At 36.8% G+C, this 25252-nt stretch overlaps 1 protein-coding gene across 1 annotated transcript in view; it reads right to left on the bottom strand.

The window, feature by feature from the left end:
- LOC124165542 overlaps positions 1-25252 on the bottom strand; it is a 146315-nt gene that overhangs the window by 87161 nt on the left and 33902 nt on the right. Inside the window, exon 3 of the mRNA XM_046542991.1 lies at positions 13031-13169. Within this exon, the coding sequence (XP_046398947.1) occupies positions 13031-13169 (139 nt within the window). The remainder of the gene's footprint in view (positions 1-13030; positions 13170-25252) is intronic.

Raw genomic sequence — 25252 nt, 5'->3', positions numbered from 1 at the left:
AAGTTTAAATCAGAGAGGTTCACAGGTGCTAAGGAATTGATTAGTCAGTCCACAAGAGTGTTGTATGTACGGACGGATGTTTTAGATAAATATATGGTGTGAGGAATACAGCATGAAAATTTCTCGCAAGAAGACTATAGTTATGCAAATTTGTTAGGCATTGCAAGCAAGGAACTTGAGGCATAACATAAATTAGATTAGCACAAACTTGAGCGGGTGGAACAGCTCAAGTATTTGGGCAGCATATCAGATGGAAATGTACACAGCACTGCGGATATCAGGGGGAGAAGTAAGTTAGCACTGAGATATTTATGATAAGGGAAGAGATGATAAGAAGATCATTATGTAAGTTTGTTCAGACAAGGCTGGTGAAGAGTCTGATCATGAGTGAAGTGCTTCACAATATGGAAAGTAGGATAATGAGGATAAGAAAAAAACTGGAGAGATTCGAAATGTGGGTGTGGAGGAGATTGGAGAAGGCGAAGTGGGCGTAGAGGTGAAAGAACGATAATGATGGGCAAGGAGAGGAAACTTCTAAATGAGATACAGAGAAGACTGAGGGTTTGGGTTGAGCTATTACTAACTGTAAGTGGAAGGGAGAGGATAGGTCTGATAGATGAAATGAAAGGGAATTGGACTGGGAGTTGAAGATTAAAGTTCAATTTGGGGGTGTGGGCAGTGGCATAGCGTGGGGGAGTCCAGGAGGTCTGGACCCCCCCCCCAAAATATTAAGAAAGAAGAACAATTATTTTCCATTAAAAACAAAAAAATATATTGAAAAATCATGAATTTTCAAAATATTTCTTAAACAAATGAAGATTTTTCGATCAAGAAAGGTGTTAAAATTAATGCAAAATCCTCTACTTAGTACCCTGTTTTTCAACAATTTTCACCCCTGATTCAGGACCCCCCAAACAAAATTCCTAGCTACGCCACTGGATGTGGGATAGGTTATGTAAGAATTAATAAGCAAGTGTGATTTGCGAAACACTCCCTATGAACCCATCTTAACCCGTTAACGCCTAGCGGTACCATATGGTACCAGCCGGTAGCACAATGCTAAACGTAACTTTTTTGTCACTTATTGTAATTTATTTGAATTTTTGAGAGCTTAAACATAATAAGAATGTTTTTATTTACATTTTCCCGAAAAGTTTGCTTTTTTAAAGCTGAAATTAACGTATTTAGAGCCGTTTGAAAATTGAGAATTTTCAGCTATGCGAAAAAAACGGAATTTTTAGTGCAAGCATTTCGATTTTCTTTACTTGCGTCTTATGTACTCATAATACGAAGATGTTTTTATGTAATTATGATTGTTATAACTTGTAAATTTCATATAAGGTATGGTTTTTGTATGTGAGCCTAATATTTGGGATGTTATGATGCAAAACATTTTGGTGGTACCATATGGTACCGCTAGGCGCTTGCACTACCATGTTTTGGCGGGAAGCGAAAATATGAACATTTCTGTTGTTTTCGTTTTCTAACAGTTATTTATTTTACAATTATTTATTTTTCATCATTTATATTATAAATTTTGCGTTATTTAAATGTTATAACACATATAAAATGTGTACATAAATTATTTTTTTGTTAAAAGGACGTCATCCTAGTACATAAGGCCCTAAATTGTCCGCATTTTTTCAGAATCTCGTACCCTCACGAGGGCTCAAGGAGTGGGAGGTATAATTGCATACCTGAATCCTATTTAGAAAAACATGAATAGGAAGAGTATCCGTGTACTCAATTAGGAAGGGGGTATGATGGGGAATAAGGGGGCTTGCTAAGGGGAAAATTCAATGACGGCTGGCGGCAAGAGACGACCACGCGACAGGCATCACTTCGACAAGAGCAGCCTAATCCTAATTTTTGTCTAACGTAACTCAATCGCACTCCCATACTTTTCACACTTTCATGTGCTAGTAAAACCGAAATAACTTACTCATACTGCTTATAATATAGCATGTACTGCTGCAAAGAGAGAATGAATACCTTCCTTCTGACTGAGGAAACAGGAATAACAAGTGGACGCCAATTTTGCCCGAATTTGAAGTTGTTGTTCGAAAAGGTGGGCAATCAGCTGAGTTTATCTCAAAAAATGTCTGAGAATTTTCAAAAGTGTAGTGAAACTGGACAGAGCCGTAAAGCACCCAAAGGGTATAAAAATAGGAAGGATGGACGCGTTTTTGATGATGAAGAGATCGTAAAGCACGAAAGGATTTCTCGTAATCCTGATTACCAACTCACTGATTCATGAAGGATCCCCATCCAGAATATTTGAACTGTTCTTTGACGTGGTGTGTACAATTCTGCAACTGTTATGACCCAAATATAACACATGTGGTACTGAAAATATTTGTTGCAATTCTTTTTATGAGTTGGCATAAAACGACTCCCAGTAAAAGGCACTATTGTGAGGCAGCACTGAACGCCAGAAATAATCTTGTTTATTACACAATGAGACGTAAAAGATTTCCACAACTTCGTAGGTTTATTCATAGCGGTGATTACACCGCTATGGATGAATCAGATAAGACGTGGAAAATGCCCGCGCCCTTTTATGGGCATGGCAAAAGAAAGATTCGGCTGATATTTCAGAAGAAAGCAGTCCTTGAGTTTCAATGAATCGATATTGTTCTCTTTTGGAAGACATAGCTGTTAGCAATTCATGCGGGGGAAGCTAATTAGGTTTGGTTAGAAAGTGCAGTGCATCAATAGCTCAGATAGCTACTTCGTAAAACTCAGGAATGTGAAAGCCTACGAAAAAGGAATTGGGAAAGATGGGGGACGACAAAATGGTCGTGGCCCATTTTTACTTGGATTCTGGATGCAATGACGCCCAACACATGGATGCTGATGCGGAAATCCTGAAAAACATAACTCAGCTAGAGTTCCGATGGCCAGTAGTGTAATCACAGCTGGATACAAGGATCCCCTAAAATATCAAGGACGTGCTCAATTGACCAGAAGTGCGACTGGAATGGGGTACTTGGCTTAAGAAATAGATTTGTAATTGATTCATGTTTCAAAGATCGCATTCAACTGACATCGGCCTATCTTCTTTCCAGTGCCCCTGATAGGTTCGACGGGAACAATCAACAAATAAATTCCAAGCCCAAGCGGGGACGGTGTGCTACTGAAAACTGAATCAGTAAAATAAGAACAGAATGCTTGAAATGCAATGCAGTGACTGCTTTGTTCATTTCTATATGCGGCAACGACTGAGTGAAACACTAAAATCATGTTATTCTTGATTTCTACGTCGATTATACATAACTTCTATTTTATAAACAATAATATTTAATAATTAATTGAATATAATTGATATTTTAGCGTAATTTTTGAAGAAAATGAATGTATTATCCGGAAAATAATAAATATTTAACGTTTTTGGTTTAAAAATGCGATTTCCGAAAAGTTTTTCAAATTTCGATTTTTTGACCCCTTAAACGCCTAGCGGTACCATATGGTACCAGGCTGTATCTCGGAAACTATTAGAGATAAAAGAATAAAACTTGCACTGAATGACTGAGAATTTCATTCGTATTAAAACGAATGATTACCACTACAATCGCAGAAAATTTTTAATTCAGGCGTTACCGGGTTAACATGTAGAATAACTTTAACAGAATTTACTTAGCATAATGAAGTGGCACAAACTACTTTTCCTCTGCAATTATGTATGGAAATTGGCTATCCGACTTCATTGGTATGTTATTGGTTAATGGTATTGGTATTGGTTAATGGTATTATAAAATATTTGGAAAATAAACAAATGAAAATGTCTGTATAAGAAAATGGCACCATCAGTTTTCCCTAGAGATGATTCTTTGAAGAACCACGCGAGATATAAATTTTGATAATTTATGGATTAAGTTCAAGTTGTGGGCAATTTTTGAGAAAGTTTTCCTGCTTTGAACACTTATATCTGCTGATTTGCACGAGCGAGAAAAAATTAAAGCAGTCTCTTATGAAAAAACTATTTGAGAACGCATATGCAAAGTCTCAACTTCTTATATAGAGTTATTTTGGACTTTATCTGGTGGAATTCTATCATATAATCTAGTTGATAAAATGTTACCATCAATTTTCCACAAATTCTTCAATTTTCAATACATTTTTATTATCTTCAGATGGCTTCTTCTCATAACAATTTGTTAAAAAATAAAGGTGTATTTTTTCAAAAAAATGTTTTGAGAAGAAGTCACCAGAAGGTAATACAGAATTTTATGAAACTGGTTGTGATAAGAAAATAAAAGAATGTTAGGGAAATTGTCTCTAACTTTTGACTTCATAGCTCAAAAAAACTAATTTGGAGGCTATGCTTAGCTTTTTTCGATTTTATTCCACTCTGCACTGGCATGGAAAATATGATAGAGATGATTGATTGGAATGTAGAAATGGCAGATGGGAGGGAAAGATATAAAATAGAGAAATACGGAGAGGGAAGAAGAAAAAAGTGAACGGAAAAGATAATACAATTTTAAGAAGAAATCATCTCAAACACACGGTTCATAAATAATGATAGGCACATTGAGGAGCCCAAGGGATAATAATAATAATAATAATAATAATAATATTTTAATGGTCACACAAAAGATATGAATATACATATATAGGACCCGTCAGGAAAACATAAAAAGCAAATCAAAAATACAAAGAAACTCACAATATATTACAATATATATATATATATTACATTAGTTGCGAGGCATCCTCAAAGAATTCATCAATTGAATAGTAGCAATGATCTAAAAGATACAGATAGATAGAATAAAATTGTATAGTGGTATGATAAAGGCTAATGAACAGCATGCCACTAGCCTAAATATGCAGTTTCTCAGCAGTGGATCATAACCTAAAGCTAATGAGTTGCGATTCCAGGTTTAGAACAGTTATTGCTACAGTTTTTTTTATCTACAGTTATTGCTGTCCAACTGTTAGCAAACAAATGGAATAAGTAGCTCTAACAGGAGTGAATACTAAGAACAGTAATTGGTGGCACACATATAAAAGAAGACATATGGAGACCATAGAGGATGCAGCAAAGTTCATTGGATACAATGAAAAATCTAGGTTTAGGAAACCACATGAAGATGATTATTATTATTAAAGTATTCTACCTATCTGGCACAGGTGGCCCTACCGGTAATAATTTAGAATTAATCCCACCAGTGCAGCTCTAGGGGTCACAGGAACATGCAAGCCTTTCCACCACAAGGTAGTAGCCAAAGGGAAAGGATGAAGTTAATAGAAGGTGAATTTACTTTGTGGAAGCTATGCATAGTAATAATAAAAGCCACCTTGTACTTTTCGACACTGATTTAACCCTCGAGCGGGTTGTACATTGTATGTACATTCTGGTCTAGAATGTCCTTGTGTATGTATTCTTACAATGTACCTTGACTGTCTATAGTGCAAATTTTCAAATCTTGAAGTATTGTTGCTAATTTATTTTTATATTGGCAAGAGGAACCGACACCCATGGCATACAAAGTACACCGCACGACCAGATGTGTACCTCATGCTTTGCTTTTCTTGAATGGCCTTGTATATTCTTACAATGTCATTTTGACTGTCTATAGCGTGAGTATTTAAAGCACAAACTACTGTAGCAAATTTTTTCTAGATCGGCAAGAGGAACCCAACACCCTTGTCATACAAATTATGCCACATACCTTTATATATCTATCACCAATAAATGTACAAGCTTGAGGTAATTTCTACAAATAAAGATAAATTTTAGCAAAAATCCAGTGTTATCATATAAATACATATATCGTGGACAAAGTACACCACCTGCCCGGTCGAGTAAAAATATCTGGCACACCCGCTCGAGGGTTAATACTCAGTAACCAGTTTCGACGTATCCTGCATCACTAAGAAACACAACTACCTTCAAAATATGCCGAAACCAGTTGCCAAGTATTAAATCAGTGTTGAAAGTAGAAAGTGACTTTTATTATTACTATTAGGAAACCAAAGTTTATGCAAGAAATAATAAAGAAAATAGAGGAGAGAAAGTACAAGAAGAACATGGACACTGAGGTAGAGAGGAGGAGGAATAAGGAAGTTAACAATGCTGGAACGGGCAATATGATGAAATGAACAAAAATTAGACGAAAGGAGAGGTAGAGATGCTGTATGCCAAAGCTGAGTCATTGCATATCTGATGGCAAATGATGGTATGTTATGACCAAAATTAGGGAGAGCCAGTGGCTGCTCCTATAGAGGGTTGCAAGGTTCTGCAACCCTCAAACTGTATTGTTATTTTCAGTTTCTTATTTCCTCAGGAAATGATTGTGCATATTAGATCTGAAACTACACTAGAGCAATCTGGAAGTATAAATAATTCTTATTAAAGGAAAACTATTTATTATACCATGTAGCATACTTTGTCACTTCAAAAGCAGCTACGTTTAAGTTCTCCCTCACTCTGATTGGAAAGGGTTGTGAATCCTCTGCAGTCTAAATAAACCCTGCCCATAAGGGGAGGAATAGGCTTCTGAGGGGGTGAGGAGCCAGGTACGAATTGAAAGGGGAAGGTGCAGTCACTGGGTTGCCAATCTGACAATGTTGCCAAATTTTTGGTGCATTTGTGTCAGTCTCTGGATTACATCCACAATTTTACGGTGCACAATGTTTTTCTGCACACTTTATTTTCCTTCTCTCTCATCAGTTGAGCAATTCAGATATTCTTAGTTGGCACTCAGTAGATTGGCATGTGTTTTGTTTGCTCTCATATCGAACCTCCACTGCAAAAATGCTCAACAATCGCCCACTGAATAAAATCCGCTCATCTAGGAGCCCAATAATACGAATCCTCTCAGCTGGCAGTGTCCTTAGCATAAATGCTCATCTCCTATTCTCCGAACTTGGAGATGAGCAAAAAATACAAAGAGAAGGCCTCAGTCTGTCTTGAAAAAGCTTCAATCATGCACTTTGAGCACTTCTTAGTTCCTTTCCCAAAATGCCTTCAGCCCAAAGCAATCCATTTATTATCAATATTTACCTAATGAGGAATGGCATTAAAAATTTATGAATTTGAAATAATCTCATAAACTAATGTCACAACTTGGTTTGCTCCCCCCTAGACTATGGCTTGCCCCCCCCCTCCCCCCCTGTTATGATCCTGGGTATGCCCTTGTTCATAGCCCTAATCATAGCTAATTTCCTCACCGGATACTGTCAGTGACAAATGTGGCAACTTCTGCAAATCCATTTAAAGGCACATTAGGTGATAGCTCAAACAGGATATATAGTCATGGTAGTCATTCTAATGAGCAAAACATATCACGTAGGCTAGCTAACTAGTAATGTGCTTTGAGGGAATGGGGAGGCTTGGGAGGAGACCCCCCCACGATAATGGGTCCTACCGTTAGCCACTGGTCGATATTCAGTGATTCGCTCACCAGTGGCGTAGCGAGGGGGGGTTTTGGGGGATAAACCCTCCCCCCCCCCCCAGAGCTCAGAGAAATTTTAAGTTTAATCCATTTTAGTTAATTGGATTGATATTACTGATAGAATATTGTAAGGATTAATAAAATATCCCTCAGAAAGTCGTAAAACTCACCATTTTGAACCATTTATCTTAAAATTCCGCAATTTATTAACCTTTTCCCTAATATAAATGTATATATACGTAAGGACGTTTCCTGGCCCGGGAGACCACGGCCGTATATTTACGTGTGAGATTATCCTGGCCAGGATAACAAAAGCCGTATATATACATTTTCTAGCTCTCCCCCTTTTAGCACGGTCGCGGGTTTACGTCGCCTTTGTCTCGGGACCCAACCCTGCAGGGTTTAGGATTTACCCTCGGAATCCGGGAGCAGGTATAACCCCTCTTAGCGGTAAGGGACAGCAGTTGTACAATTGTTTATCCAGCCAGTTTTTGAAATAAATATTTGTTCATTTCTCATAAAAAATAAACTAAGAATTGAATTATTTGTCTTTTGAGCAGCATTTACAATTTTTAAACGAAATTCTACTATAAATATTAACTTATATCTCGAGTTATGTATAAACATCAACATGGAAATTGTTGCTGCATTAAATGCATTAATATTGGCCTAAGAACTTCGTTTAAAATTTTACAATGCTCAGAAAAAAATGAGGAATTCAATTCAAAGCCTGTAATTTATGTGCAAGCAACAATTATCCATTTGCTAAATACATATAAGCAATACATTAGTTGACCACGAACCAATGCCACAGGTATGGTCGTAAACCCGGAAATGAGGGAGCACAACTACTCTCGGAGTCCAAGATAATGCAGAGTTCCAGCGGAGAGGGGTCGAAAAAGGTTCAGCGAGACCCTTCTTAACGAATTTCCTCCAAAAATGCTCCGTACCATGAGAAAGAAGAGTCTCTTGGGGCTCAGTGCAGCAGTCATGCTAAGACAAAAACTCCGCCGTCTCGAAAGGGTTAATCTCGCACCTACCGCTTATCCTGGTGGGTTTGCCATACCCCAACACACCCCAGTATTGGTTGCACCTAAACCCCCCAAGCCGTAATTCCCAGCTGCGCCCCTGCGTCTCACTACCATGATATGTATGAATAAATGATCTTTAACTTTTAGCAGATAAAGCTATCATATGTCAAAACTAGACTATGGTAGTCCAATAATTAAAGTTTTCAAATTTTCCTCAGCTGGGGTTTCCACCTATGCCCCTGCATCCAGGAGCTAATCCAGCAAAGGGTGCAGCCTCTGTTGACCGAATGTGACTAATTGTAAGACACAGTGTATCCATTTCACCTCATCAAGACAAAAGCTTAATTCAATTATAACAATGCCTACCATGAACCAAAGGACAGAGTGGCCATGGGGTTTCTACTATCTCCGTTAAAGTCACATTTCTTCATGGCAGCATTTGGAGAAAAAGCACTCTTGTCCACTCCCTTAAAAACCAAAGTGCTTCTATAGGTTAGTGGATGATGCTTTCATGATCTGGAGAGATATATTGGAACAATATTTGAATCATATGAACAGTGGATTTTAGGGACAGTAAAGAGCAGTTGGAGCAATGAACAAGCAGCAGGGGTACACAAAAAGCAATACTAATCCGAATTCTTGATGTGGGATGACATCCAATAGACCACAGCACAGACCACTATTTCTGTTTAGTGAGGGTGAAGATATAACAGTAGAAGTTGTGAAGGAATCAAGAAGAAAATTTAATATATGCATATTCACCTAGAATTTTTATCTGAAGAGGGAACTTTACCACCACAACATTCCGTGAGTTATACTGCAATTAAAGCTACCTAATAAGATACCACAATAAGACTTAAAGAAGCTAGGATTCATAAAGCATGTCGTGGGAAGATTTTTGAATGCAAAAGTAAAAGAGAGTTGCCATTTTGCACTCATTCGGCCTCACCTTGAATATGCAGCTAGAGCATATGGGCTACGTCACAGGAGGACAATCAGTGAACTTAAAAAAATACAAAGGAGAGCTATGCAATTTGTTAAAAACTGACATGGGAGTACGGAAAGCATTACACAGATGAAAAGCGAATTAGGGTGGGAACTGCTGGAGACAAATGGGTCACATGCTAGGCCTAGATTGCTTGATCAAATGAGAATAGATACCCTGCATAGCGACACAAAGAAAATATTAAAACCAGTGGTAGCCTGAGGGGTCCAGACCACCCCATATAAAAACGCAATCATTTTCCTTCATAAAAGAAAACAAAATATTAAAAATCATGAATATACAATATATTTCTGCAACAAATGAAGTTTTTTTGATTGTGAAAAGAGTAAAAATTAATTTAAAACCCTCTACTCAGTACCCTGTTTTTCAAACATTTTTCCCCCTGGTTTTGAACAAAATTCCTAGCTATGCCAGTGACTACAACCTGTGATGTATTTACAGGTCGGAGAGAAACGATAACTTAAAACAGATATTTTGCTGAATGCATAGGTATGGGAGTTCCTTTTTCCTCCAAACAAAAAAGGACTTTAGTAAATCGTAGGCAAAACTTAGTGTTCCTTTCTCAATTGTTAACGACTGGTTCCCTAACACCCCTGCCACATGCCTATTGAGGTGAATTGCAAGGTAATATTTAGATGTAGACTTGACTATCATGCCTTTTATAAGATAAGCTCAATATGACAGCTTTCTTCTTCTAAGTAAAAAATATCTAGCATCTATCCGCACTGCACATTCAGGGATCAAGAATCATGGTCAAATACACAGATGCTGTTATGTATCATGTAGCCCCTGGGAAATATGAGATAATTTTTAATCCTTTGGTGCTGAACGTCGGGTGGAGCTGACAGGCATTTTCATTTGCAGAAGACCTAACGTCGGGTATAGCTGTTTTGGATTTTTCAATGCAAACAACCTGACGTCAGCTCTAGCTGATGCGAGGGAAGGGATGAGACTGTTGAGGCAGGTGCACAGCTAGGAATTAAGGCTGGGGGGGTTAAGGTGCAACGAATACCGGAGTGTGTGGGGGTATGGAATATCCTCCAGGATAAGCGGTAGGTATGAGATCAATAAATTGCAGAATTTTAAGATAAATTGTTCAAATGTTGAGTTTTACGGCTTTCTGAGGGATATCTAATTAATCCGTACACCTTTGCAATGAAAATTTTTTTTGCATACTACAATTTTTTTATACTTTGAAATGGATTCTCTCTTTTATTCTGTGCGTAAGCAACTTTTAAAAGAAATTTTAGAGTTAAAAATAATGGACTTTTAGACTTAAGAGTACCTTATGTTCACTAACTTTATAGTTACTGATGCATGAAATCCATTTTAATTCCACAATGCTTAAAAAATTTTATTAATTCTTTTAGAAGAGTTTATTTTAAAAATCCAATTCTATGTTTGGTTTAAAAAAATGCTGGTAACGCAATAAGCTGACCGTGGATTCATGCTAAGATAAGGTTAGAGGGTCTAGTCCAGTGATTGGGGTAAGGGCTGGACACCTCATTGAGTTGGGAAGAGAATACTAGGGTAACTCCAACCTTAAAAATAGCTCTGTACAGAAAGGCTTCAAATATTCTTATGCTACTAATAGCACAGAAAATGTTTTCCTATTGAAGGGGCCGGCAGGAAAGGGTAAAGCGATAAGTACTTGGTATGCACCTTAGTACACACTCAAATTAAATCTTTTTTGTGAATGGGTCCATCAAGTGGGGTCACAACACTGGGCTATAAAAACATAGCCACCGCAATGGAGAGGAGTCGGCCCAATAAATATATGCAGCAGAAAATCTCTACAGACAGCAGTTTACACTTGTTTAATGCATACAACTGCCAAAATGAAGTGCCATCTGGGGGATAGCTGGAGCAGAGGACCCTTTCCCCCCAAAGAAATAACGTGACCTTGGGTAGGCACCTTTTTCCTAGGGATAGTGTCCCTCGGGAAGTCAATTGGAGAAAATTTTAGAGTGCATCTACTCATGCACCTTATTTCTGGCATGCGATTTTCCTTTGGCAATATTGTATTCACTGATTGTGTTACCTTATAAGAAATAAACTGTTCATAACCATAATTGGGATGTGTTATTTTTGGATGTTCTTACACTCACGGTCATGCCACACAACTTTTTCAATCAAAAAGATTTTGTTTTCACCTCTATATTAAACTTTTTATGCAGGTCAACTCATAAGGGTTCTTATGTCCACAGAGAGCAAAAGAACAATGTACTTTCAGTATTAAAAGTATAAGTGAAAAATGTTACAAGTTAATTTTCATTTCCTCTTTTGTGATTCCACAAAATTTCAAAAATTAGGCAGATACTTACGTATGTATATTAATGTCATTAACATGTAAAATTATCCCTATAAATTCATAAGAATTTCAAATGATTGAATTGGGTTCTTCAAAAAAACCTAATGTGATGGAGATTAACTGACTTATGCATTCCTGATAAATAAAAACAGGCTGGTGAACTTCATGCAATCTCAGATGTGTACGTCAATGTAATATTTTGTGAGCCATCATAACTTCCTGACTAGCCGGCATGCCAGCTTCTAGTTGTGTCAGCAAGAAGCTTGTAAGCTTGCCCAAATAAATCCAGCCACACTTGAAATGACAGGCACATATTGACCATCATTAAAGGAAAATATGTGGAAAATATTTTGCTGTACAACAATCTATAACCACTAAACTATGCTACATTATGTGTATGGACAGCCATTCACTAATGAAACCACCTTTATTACCTTGAGATTAGAGACGTAGTTGACAGACATGTACTGATGTTGTATAGATATTGTCTGGATGACATAAAATGTATAATAATGGAAAAACCATGCTAAATTTAAGATTGAAGCTTGATTAACTAAAAAATGGTAATATACTCTGGTTGTGTAGCTTAGGTGAAATATCCATGCACCATATGCATGCATTTCTGATTATTTTGTTAGCATAGACTATGTGCCATTCATGACAGAGAAAGTCCAAAATGAGAAAAAAGAAAAACATCTTTTTAAAAATAAATGTTAACAAAACTTAAACACAAAATTTAATATTAAGAATGAACATAAGTTATTTTTTTAAATACTTAGCTGGGCATTGAAAAAAATTATAAGCCATGATTATAATGATGCTGATAAGCCAGCAATCAAAAATATATTTTTTTCAAATATGATAAAAGATTTCCTTAATGTGGGTGTCCTATAGAACTGAAAAATGTCCTATAGAACATCAAGTGAGTCAATACTATAAATAAACTTTCTTTTATTCACTAAAGAAAACACCATACATTCATCATGAATAACCTGTCATGTCATAAATGGCATCTTAATGTGTTAAAATTATGGGATAACAAACACACTCTTAACAAAAATTTAAGTCTCTCTAGTGAGGAAAACTTGTCTGTGATGTTAATCAGTTTCCACACATCCTCACCAAATTTTTAAATTAAATGATAGAGTGCAATATCCATTATTTTAGCATGTGTATTAATATTAAGTACATATTTGGTTAGCAAATGATATGAGTATCAATTATGTGTTATGCAAACAAACCAATAGGCTGCAAATTGCCAACAAGTATTATAACTCACCCGAAACCAAAGGAGTTACATTGATGGCTTGGGTGCTTGTCACACGCCTCCCTGCATCGGGATAATGAGGAAGTCGGGAGTGTAGCAATCACATCTGCTGCTTTTATTCTCCGTCCAATGGCAATTCTTTCATAGCAACCTTCAAGAAAACAAAATAAGGAATTATATTAAAGACTGGTAAAAGCTGGCCATTGAAATCGAAGGGCATGTGAAGACAAAAATATAGCTCTACCATTATTTAGCAGTGGTTTACTCATGTTGAACCAATAAGAAAACTTTCTTCACTTCCTGGAAATTATTATCGAAAGTAGAAAGAGAATATTGAAAAATAATTTTAAAATCAAAATATCATAAGATGGCTAAATTAATGACTGTTGCAAGATTTTCAAATAATTTTAAAATAATGTATTAGGCATTGCTCTTTTTAAGTCTTGTACCATTTGATCTCATTTTGTTGGATATGTAGTAAGAAATGACTTATTTTTTGCATTAAGTGCGCCTTTTTCAATTACACAGAACAATAATTATGTGAACATTATTTTAAAACAATTTCAAAATTATTTCACACACATTTTAAAATAATTTTGAAATAATTTGATAATTATTTTCTAATCATTTAAGCATAATGTTAAAATCATTTTAACATAATTTTGAAATCATATGCAACATAATTTTGAAATCATTTAACATAATTTAAAAAAAATTAGGTAATTATTTTGAAATCATTTTAAAACACTCATATAAATTTTCATTGGTACATATAATCTTAGTCATACCAATGTGATAAAATGAACCAGTACAAAAATTCTCATTCCTTTGAGGTGAATGTGAATAACTGACAAGTAGCTTTACATAAAACAAATAATACAGATGATTTTGGAGACTTTTTCTACCAAAAATGAATCCCTTTTGTCAAAATTGAGTTTGAATTTTGCAGTTTCAGGACTTCGTGAAATCCACAAAATGGTATTTTTTTGCAGTTTTCCATAGGATTTCTAGAATTTAAAATAATGAATTTATGAAAAATATCCCAAAATAAAAGCATATCATTGAAAAATGGACATTGAATTCTCCTAGAATGCAATCAAGCAACACCTGAAAACACTCTCAATAGGTGCTATATTACATACTAAAAGGGGATAAGATCTGAGTTTATGACATCTAGGATTAAATATGTCTCATAATCCCAACAACAACATCTAATTTGAATGTCTTCAAAATGGATTGGGTAGTGGTGGGCATTTAGTGAAATATTCACGCATGCTAAACTATCATGTCGGTAGGATAATTATCAGGTGGGAATATTTTTTTTACTATTTCTGGCACAGTTCGTAATTTCAAACGTGTTTACTTATATCATATTAACATAACAATTAATCATTTTAAAAGGAGGCTGAATAAGTTACAAGGTATTTAAAACAATTTAAAAAATTATAATTCATAGATCCTTCAAGAGTAGGACATATTTTAAGCTTACGTTAAAATCATTTTGAAATAATGAAAAAAAGATTTGTAACGTTGAAACAGAGAGAGCTAATATGTTTTCAAAGTTATGTGAAAGTCATTTTAAAATGTTCTCACAATATATTTTAAAATAATTTTTACATAAGATTTTGCTGCTTGGGTAATTTCACCACCGTAGTTTTGTCTAAGAGTCATCATCATCATCACGTCAATTTCATGATGATGTCTACACGAATTATGCATTTCACAAAGTCATGCCAGATACCTTATCATTTGTGGTTCACTGTTCACCATAGGTTTAGGTAAAAGATGATTTATCCCACCATCTGCAATATGGCTACATTACATACATAACAGTAAGTCCGTAAACATATTCCTCTCTTAGGAAAATATTCTGCCTTTCTTTCTCATTATAATTGATCGTCTTCTCTTCCCCTACCTCATGTGACCAGGTTCTTTCCTGAGAGATGGATTTGAGGGACCTCCCACTCTTTCCTGCTACTTCAACGATTACGTAGCTCCTCATGTTTCTTATTTCTTTTAAAATATTCTTTCTTTGCAAGGTATTTCAAGTGATTCATCATTCTTTTGATCCTCATTCACCATATCATCCTTATCTTCCAAATAACCTGCTCTTGATCACATGAAGCCTATATTTATGTTAATTTCTCGGGATACTCATTATTCTACTCCAAATTATTCAGTACAGTAGGTCTGTTAGTGCATGAAAGTTCCATTTTTTTTGCAAAGAATGGCATGGTGAGTGCCATTTATTCCCTTACAACCCATACTTGTGAGGCTTATCTTTCATATTGGAATCCAATTAGATGTAAGGATCCACTTTGATGAAGGGAAAATAATAAATAATGGTAAAAACGGCAATATGTTTTGGAAAAATAGCAAGGATAAAAACTGAAGAGAAAGAATTTTGATCACAAAGGAAATGACACATGGAAATTAGTCATGGAGACTCAATGTCAGTGATTTGTGATACTATTTCTGCTTTCTAAGAAATAACCAAATTCTGCATAATGGAATGCAAGCATGGTTTACATTTGGACATACATTTTGAGTATAGAAAATGGTTTGTGATACTTGACATGTTTCTGGAGCAAAGCCTTTGACCTCTTCAAAATCAGAAGATGAATATTAGTTGTTGATTAAGGAGATATTATTTTTATTTTTGCCTAACTTTCAGTGCTGGCTATACACTTCATAAAAACATAAAAATTATTAAATTACTGTTTTGGATCAGCACTCATTTTTCTGACCTAACTGAGGATGTTAGTTGATTTTATTAACTATAATTCTGTCTAAAGTATACTTTTATAAATTATTTTTTATTATGAACGTTTTGTTAAGTATTGACGTGAGAATTAATAATGAGTCAACTCAGTATTGCTCCATTTTTTTAGGATTTGTGTGGCGCCTGTAGGGTATGCAACACCCACCAACAAACGTTATGGTTAACGTAAGAGAACCTGCTTATTGTTAGAAAAGCTGATGTAGATAAAACGCATTAAGTTTCACTGGTAAAATGAGAAACTAGCTCTGGAAAACCACATTTATGACTGCCACTTTTCTATTTCCCATAATTTTTTTTTTACTTTCGCATCTTAATCCTCCAATACATGTAAGTATCAATGTGATAAGTGTGCGATATTTTTCAAAACTTAACTCCTAATGTATTACTGTACACTAAATGTAGCATTCAAAATCAGATTATTATAATTAAATAACGCATTTATGAGCCTCTTTTACTCAATTTTGTCCATTTTAGTTAATTCGCATAGCTAAAATTTTAGGTGTCCATTAATGAATGTCGGTATCCAATATTAATGGGTCGCAACACATGCCATCTAAATACATCATCATATTTCTCCGATATAGCGTATTAATTAAAAAAATATTCAATTAAAACTCAGAACTATCAAGGCTTACGATTATTTTTGTGATGAATTACATGGAGGAGATTACCGCGGTATAATTCCGTCAAGTGATGGGCGGAGAATTTTTATGAGTTCTATTAGAGCTAAGAAGTTTAATGGACCGCTGCAGGATATACTTAACCTGAAGCCAGCTTAAGTATATCTCCTTAACTCGCCCGGTAGTTATTCTTCAGTGTCAAAACTGAACGAAAGGATCCGCTGACAATAATTACTGACATGTGGGAAGATTTATTTTCCTTTGGCTAGGGGGGCATCAATATAACAATGAATGCCGCACTAGTTTTCATTCAGTAAAAAAAAGAAATCGCAACAAATTGTAATCGATAAATGATTGAAGTTGTCGATTGACGATATCTCGTAAAGCATGAATTCAAGGTTGTGGTCAGAAAAAAAATTCTCAAGGTTCACGCGGAGGGGTTACAGTTGAGACCCAGACGCATGGCCAGGGGGAGCGGGCTTAAGATATTCTCTTGTTGTCTGCGATACATCTGCTGAGGAAATCACTAGCCCAGGGGTCTCTTTAACGGGCACTCCAGTTTTCAATTAGGTTTCATTTCATGTCTTCCAATAACCAACGATGAATTTAACGTTCGGCATTGAGTACTAAACGAAATATGCAGCTGATTTAATGCGATGTATGGTTTTCGAATGCGTGCCATATCAAGGAGGCTGGGATACCTGGAGGCCAGTGGCGGATACAGATGGGGGCGCCTCCCCCCTTGTGGGGCCGCCCGTATTGCCACACATTTCAGAACCACAATTGTAACTTTTTTATATCATCAGATGGCATTGTCTTGTATTTTTGCATAATCACTTTAATTAAAACCTTCTTAAACTTTGCGTGTGACTTCATTATTTTTTATTACGATAATAATAAAGGTAACTCAAGGTATCTTTTGCGCCCCCCCCCCTTGAGTTTTTTTCTGTATCCGCTACTGCTGGAGGCGCTATTTCCGAGTTTTTAGCGTGGTCAAAGTTCCGCCATCTTAGTTTGACGATTTTTGGACTTAGTCTCCGACTGATATTTTTAGGTGGCTAAGTTTTGTTTTGAAAATGCACTTTAATATGTTAAAAATGCTACCATAATCACTATTATTTAGCCGGTGATTGTCATCGGAGTTTTCCCATCATTCGCGATATTTCTTTTAATATATAAACTCTGTGTCCTGTTAATCGCTTTATACTGGTAGGGATATCCTTGAAAATATATTTGTACTGTAATATTTGGATTTCGATTGCCTATAATAAATTAAATAGCAATATAAGTGCAGGGAACAGTAGCGGATACAGAAAAAAACTCAAGAGCGGGGGGCGCAAAGGATCTCTTGAGCTACCTTTACTTTTATCGTAATAAAAAATTAATCAAACCACGTTGCGAAGTTGAAGAAAGTTACATTTAAACTCTTTATACACGTATACAAGACAATATCTTACGATATAAAAAAGTTGCAATTTTGGTCCTACAATGTTCGGCAATGGGGGCGGCCCCGCAAGGGGGAGCGCGCGTCCCCCATCTGTATCTGCCACCGGCAGGGAAATGAGTATTTTACACTCGTAAAATTGTATTTCCAACTGACAGTAGAACGTAACCGTGGAGATTGATAATAATTTTTTTCCCGGGGGAAAGATGTTTGAGACATAACTTCGCGAAACCAAGGAAGTAAGGAAAAAAAGGTTTACAGTGTGGGTTCCATGGTTTATTTTCATGATTTAACGAGTTATAACCGAAAATTTCACCACATAGTAAGCATTGGTCATTATGGGATTGTCAATGCTTATCGTCAAAGTAGGCGTGGCTTATCCTACCCAAGCACCCCCATTCCTGCCACCCTTTGCTCCACGCTCGGAACCAGTGGTGCCCCCTCCAGTATATTACAACCCCCTTGGAGCGAATGAGACAATAAAATATCAGTGAAAGCAACCCGCATACCTAAAAAAGCACTTCACCAAAGCACATTTCACCCAAGCATTTTGCGGATTAAACCCCTAGAACACACTCGCTCGCTACTGCCTTGTTTTAATTATCAAATTTTAGAAGTTTTATTGATTTTAAGTATCCATCATAAAATACATATAAAACACGTATAGCATAGGCGAGGTGCTTACAAATGGATTATTCTGGAAGAAAAAATAGTAGTATGCGCATCCGCAGTCCATCGTAGGCGACCTAACAGTGTACTCTGCGCGATGGATAATGTATTATAAAAAAATTTGACGCGATGAAATTTTTAGCTGTAATCTTTGTAATCAATCTGTAGCTTGGATGCATACATCTTAACATAAAACTAAAAACAAATGAAGTGAGGAACAACTATCTTGTATGATATTTGGCACGATGTGGTGGAGAGTCCAAAAAGGATGCCTTTCTCCCACAACCTTCCATATTAGGACTTCCCGAAACCAAACCCCTATTCTTCCTCTTATCCCCTCTCGTTTAGCAGTAGGCAATATTTGATAAATAGGAGATAAAAAAAAGGCTGCACATGATCCTCTTGAAAATGTTGTTGTTAAAACGAAACACGTAGTGCGAAAATAAACTCAGAGGGAATACTGCAATGCCTTATTTAACTAATAAAATGGAGCAATTAGGAAAAATATTCTGCCGGTATAGGTAATATAGCTATCGCCAATCATCGGCGTAATACCATCCGTCCAGCATAAATCGGCGCCCCATACTTATAATAAAGACTCGATTTCGTTCGTTGGGGGGCTGTCCCCAAGAACTCACTGGATTCAATTATATCGAGAATTTCTTTACCTTATCTTTTCACTCTTTTCGTTTTAGCTGCTGCTTCTTCTTTTCCACTTTTCCTAGTTATCTTCTGCTTCTTTTGTTTGCATTACAAATTTTTTGATATGATTTTCTATCATGTTCCTTCGTTTAAATTATCGCAGCGCCACCATCGGATTTTGCTTTTTTTGGACTAATTATCATATTTAATTTGAAAACAATAGATAAATAGAAAATGTAGTATTTCCACAATTTTTCCAAGGGTGTTCAGACTATTTTAGAGTGGGTCGATTCCATGACTTTTTGTCATATCTCGTCTCGTTCACCACAAACATTTGTTTGAGTGAGTGAGTGAGCGGTCGCCCAAGTGGGTTTTATAGTACAGAGATTAAGATAATGGCAAAATAAAGGGAGGCCGGATGCAGAGAAGATCGCTAGCGGCATTAGCAGTCCCAGCAGAAGACGGCCAGAAGGTCACGATATCTCCCATATGACGGAGTGGCTGCCCCTCCCACGGACCTTCCAGGTTTTTAAGCGCGGAAAGGAAAAATAGAGTGGTTTTTTATTGCCTAAATCGAAAGATTATTACTCCTGGAGTACGTATTTCACGCTTTTAGATTTTTAAATGACGATGTTTGTTTTTCGCGATTAAGTGAAAAGTGAAAATTTTTAAAAATTAAGTGAAAAGTATTAAGTGAAAATTTTCAAGCAGGCGAAAACGCGACGGCTAAGTATGAATGCTGGGAAAAGCCCGTATGACGTCATTCTGATTCCAGCTGTTACCGTGTGAGGTGACCTTGGGGCGAGGCTTTGAGCGCTGATACGACACAGGCTGCTTGCAGGTAGCGCTTGGCTTAAATAAGGATTATTAATACTCTATCAAACGAAGGAAACTTTCCGAACATAGGCAATTTTAATTGGTGATTATTAAGAGATGTTTCCCTGAGCTCTGTGCCTCATACATGAATTGGTAATCTCAGACGATGTAAAACTCCTATCTACTCGTATAGCATCTAGGTCCCTGTGACGTCACGTGGAGTCGCATGGGCGCCAATCTGGCCTTTTTCAAAGGAGGTTAAAATTGACCATTAACATTCGTGTAAACTGGGATTTCTAAAACCAAATAAATTGTATATTATGAATACACTAATGGTGGGTAAGGCATCGCAATCAATGCGTTTCATTTTCTTTGATGAAGGAAACTACACTATTCCTGAACTTAGTCTGTGCTAGCCAACGCATAAACCTCGAGGAACATATCCGTGAGGCACGGCTAAGCGCAGATGACCACCATGCATACGCAGTGGACTCGTTCACAATTTCATTTTCTCATCAATTGATAATTTGAACTTTGAAGAGTTGAATTTGAAGAATCACGAGAAAAATTTGCAAACAAACAATTCCATTGGCTCTTTGGATGACGCCACATTTTTAAAATAATTTTTCGCAAAGGTTCTCATACTCTGCGCTATGTCCTCATCCGTTGACGCGATAGAGAAATCTCCATCGAATTAGAGAATTCCAGCACGAGTTAGCAAGAGATAATTCTGGGAGAAAACTGGAGCGCCTTTCTTCGACACCCACGATTATTGATTTCCAGTTCAGGAGCGCCTTGGGGATTCAAAAAATCGTGGCAGTAAGACAACTGAGCATTATGAACGGATGCGAAGGATGCTTTCCTGAACTAATTGTCTTTAATAAGTTATTTTCCCAATGATACAATCTCAAGGTCACACTAAGAATATGGGATAAATTAAATTCGAAACATTTCGTTCATGACAGGTAAATGATGGCATTTCTTAAATAAAAAGACATTGGTGGCAGTATATTAGTTTATCAGGGTGAATTAAACAAGAAATATAAATATAAGCCGTGAAAAATAAATAGTTTTATATTTTATGGCCTTAAGAGCTTATTCGAAAAAATATTATAATGCCAAAAAATATTATTTTGATTTAAGAATGATCCAGAGGTAATTACAGGCTTTTTCGGAAATGGATTAAACACTCACTACGTATTTAGTATAATTTTGAAAAGTATTATCTTAGTGGACCAGAAACTTTTAGCCTATGACTATCTCATTGTAGTTGGTGATCTAAGGTGACTTCTAGATACTTTATTTCATTAACTCGTTCAATTCCTCGACAATAATTGAATGATAATTTTACCAGACAAGTTACAAGACAATTTAAAGTAATGTACTGGATGATATATTAAATTCCAATCATAAAACCTTTATTTATAAAGATCATAATGTAAAAACTTAGTTTTTTTCACTCATCTGGAGACTATTAAATTAAAACCAATGTCTTAAAAATATTTAAGTCTCCTTTTATGCTATTTTAAACTAAGTCCCTTTGATGAACATTGACCATATTTCTTACTGCTTATGTCGTATGGCTTACGTCCATACCAGAATAACATTTTGGTTCTCATACGACTAGCGTCTTACGGCTTACGTCTCATTGCATACCAGCCATAAAAGTTATTTTCAACGGCTGGAAACAAATAGTCCATTCCTATACACTTTTTTGATTGAAAACAATAAATAATTATATTATATGTTGTTATCGCTCCATTTGATTTAAATTTCAATTAGCTAATGATGAGATATTGTCGCAAAAAATTATGTGCAGACTGGCGCGCGTGCCGAGATAGCGCCCTTCTACTTCCGATATTTGGTTATTTTCCATCATTTCAACTTCCAACATTTGATTCCCGAGCTTAAGAGTTTGCATTGTATCCGCTCTAGAGACTACATTAACTGCACGTGCCTTCAAACTACCGCGACAAGCCGGCTCCTATGGTTTCAAGGGATGGAGTTACAGGGATGCCGACTTACAAAAAATATTGGGGGGTCCAAACCTGGATTTGCCCCGGGAAGTTTTATAAGTAGTGAGTTTTAAGCTTTTCAAGCATTTTAGAATAGTCATATGATCAACATTGACCCATATAACTCGAATCTCGATATCAGGACACTCCGGGGAAAATCGACAAGCCTGACACATTTTTTCCTCACACCCATAACGAATTTTTGACGGGGCTCGGGCCCCCTCAGGCAAATCCTCCGGCGCCTCTGTGGAGTTAACGACTCGGTACAAGAAGTGTAATTCTCTTCCCGCAAGAAATGTTGGAGGCGATGAACAAGAGAGAAAAAGAACTCTGATGATGGAATTCAGGGCATTCTACTTGCGAATCGCTTTGATTCCGGTGCGATCGAAGTAACGACCCATGTGATGTCGGCGTAAACACCAGAAAACGAGGACGAGTGAGCTGAAGGTTGCACTTAAGACTTAGCACGCCACGCCCCCTCTGCCAGACACGAAACTTTTTGCGAGCTTTTTCTCACTTGAGCCATCCGCGAGGAAGTATCTATAATTTTCCAGCATGTACGTGACTCTTGGACAAAACCGAAGAACTCAACTGCTATTACACCCTTTTTGGATGACGTCACAAAAGAAACAATGGAAATGACAGTGATTTGGGTTTCAAATTACAGGGAACCCGACATAGATCTTCATACCATGGGTGCCATCTTCAAGGTGAAATCCCAGCCGGTCGATGGCCCTAAATATATCATAGGAAACATATTTGTTATAAGAGTGAGGATGGACCGCGAAAAACTAGAAAGGGATATATCAGTGGCGGTTTAAGGGTCGGTTAGGTGGGTGCCCCTTAAACCGCCTTAATTAATTGAAATTATTAATTAAAGGAAAAAAAATCGAGATGATGATGATCTTTAAGGTGGCTTTCCGATGAAAGTTTTTATTTCATTAGCTGAACAAAATATGTAACAAAATAATTGATGGATTGAGGGTGATCTTGTATGGGTACAAGAGTAGCATTAACGCTGATAGGCATTGCATACCACCAAGGCGCTGTAGAATGAACCCCTCCGCAAACAATAATCTCAATCCGTCCCTGTCACTGATCAGCACTCCTAAGATTGGTTTGGCGCGTCTCTTTCATATCCATTGTATTAAATAAATGTAACGAGCGTTATAGTACATTGCACTCGAATACACGGAATAAGGCCATGCGAAGGAAAAAAATGAAGCAGACGAACTTGAACTCAGTCATTAAGTGTTTCAACACGAAGTTCGCTTCGCAAAGGTGAGGTAATTATTAATTAAAGGAAATAAATCGAAAGATGATGATCTTTAAGGTGGCTTTAAGGCAAAATTACAATACACTTTGGGGTATATTAGGACATATTTCCGAGTGACGTCACGTTTATCGACTTAAGGTAAACTTCACGGCGAAAACAAAACGTAGTACTGCTGATACAGCTGAAGGCGTTCTACTTTACTACAGAAACATGACGGACACGGGCCAAACGCATGACCGTATCATTTGTTCTTAAAGTAAGGTACACTATAAGGTAAAAAAATTGTTTTTAAACATATTGCACTAATGGCTAAAAGCCTCATACAGAAAACGTATTACTATATTTTTGATTCGAAAGTTTAATGGTGTGTGCGTGAGCTTCCAGTATGTCAACACTCAGATGATAATTTAAAGTGGGATTAAACTTACTTACAATTATAGTGGGAATAATTTCTTTTCGTAGGGGAGAGTGGGGCAAAAACGACTGGGCGGGTCAAACCGACCCCTTTAAAATCACCCGATAGTTGTTGCTTTCCCGCAGAAACATTATAACCTAGTTGAATTGGCCGCCATTATCGGCAGATCAAGCTTGTTTTCGTTTGCGTAGTGGCCGCCGTTTAGTTTCAATGATTTTTTTCAAGTTTTAGACAGTTTTCTTAAGGATTTTTATTACGTTTGTTTTGGGTCTAGCAGCTATTATGCCAATCTGATTTACCAACGGCAAGTTAATATGATAATTTAGTGTTTTTAGCGTGTTTTAAGCCCAAGTAGCCGAGTAGTTGATTATGGATACGCTTGTATTGCCATATTTCTCATGCTGTGTGTCGCGGGGCAAAACCGTCACCGGAGAGTGGGGGCAGGACCGGCAGAGGTTGGATGCTCTTAAAGATATTGGTGACATCGGAGACGAGGAGGCTTGCATATTTTGCAGTGAGTTGTATTCCAGTTCCAAGAATAAAGTGGGTCGGATACAATGTTTGAACTGCAAAGGGTGGGCTCACGAGGCGTGCTCAAATTGTGAATAAAAAGATGACAATTTCATTTGTGATTTCTGTGCATAAATTCATATCCAACCTCACATATTGTTAATTTACTATTTCATGCTGAGAAGAATCACACACGTGTTAAAAGTGTGTTTGTAAAATAAATCTTCCAAAATTGTACAATTAAGGTTTTTTAAATGCAAATTCTAAGGGTGTCTGTTTTGCCCCACCTATGGGGCAAAATCGTCATTTTGTCTGTTTGAAAAAAATCATGCATATGTATGTAATCACAATCATAAATTCCATTTACATCGATATTCTACACTCTATATGTATGTTCCTTATTAACCGCATTTAAAAGAATATTAGCGACAGAAGGTCAATTTTTAAATGAAAAAAGGTTAATCGGTCGGTTTTGACCCATTTTCCCCTACTTATATCTATTTTTTAATAAATTAATAATGTATGCAACGTAACTTACTACATCAAAATTGCAGCTCTTCATCAGCAAATTTCATCCTCAATTCCTTCAACCTGCCTGTAGTCGCAATGATTCTCTAAGCACCCTAGAATACGCTAGAATAAGGCAATTTCAGGATTGGCGTCCGAGTCCCTTTACTGAGCCACTTCCCACAGCCAGGACCTTTGACTGGGGATGCTAAAAGATTTCACCTGGCTTTGAACCCGGGACCATTCGAACAGTAACCCAACTAGGCCACCATGCTTCACCCCACTATATTTAAATGCAGCGTAAAATCTGAAATTCCCCTCATAATGATGATTCTTTCTCTACGGAAGGAAACTTAGGTTGGCTCCCGAGTGATAAACAAGGCCTACTAAACATTGTATTTGGGGCCGAATTCCGGAACTTTAGTCTTGATCCTCACTAGAACTCGACTCCGTTGCCACGCGTGTATGACGAGAACTCACTCGAGTCCAAAGATCGTTCAGACTATATTTCACAGCTGATAAGCTGAGTCCCGATTCA

Source organism: Ischnura elegans, chromosome 9 (genome assembly GCF_921293095.1).
Source record: "Ischnura elegans chromosome 9, ioIscEleg1.1, whole genome shotgun sequence".
NCBI classification, from domain to species: Eukaryota; Metazoa; Arthropoda; class Insecta; order Odonata; family Coenagrionidae; genus Ischnura; species Ischnura elegans.
Note: the sequence above shows the minus strand (reverse complement) of the source record. Positions and strands in the feature narration are given on the sequence as shown.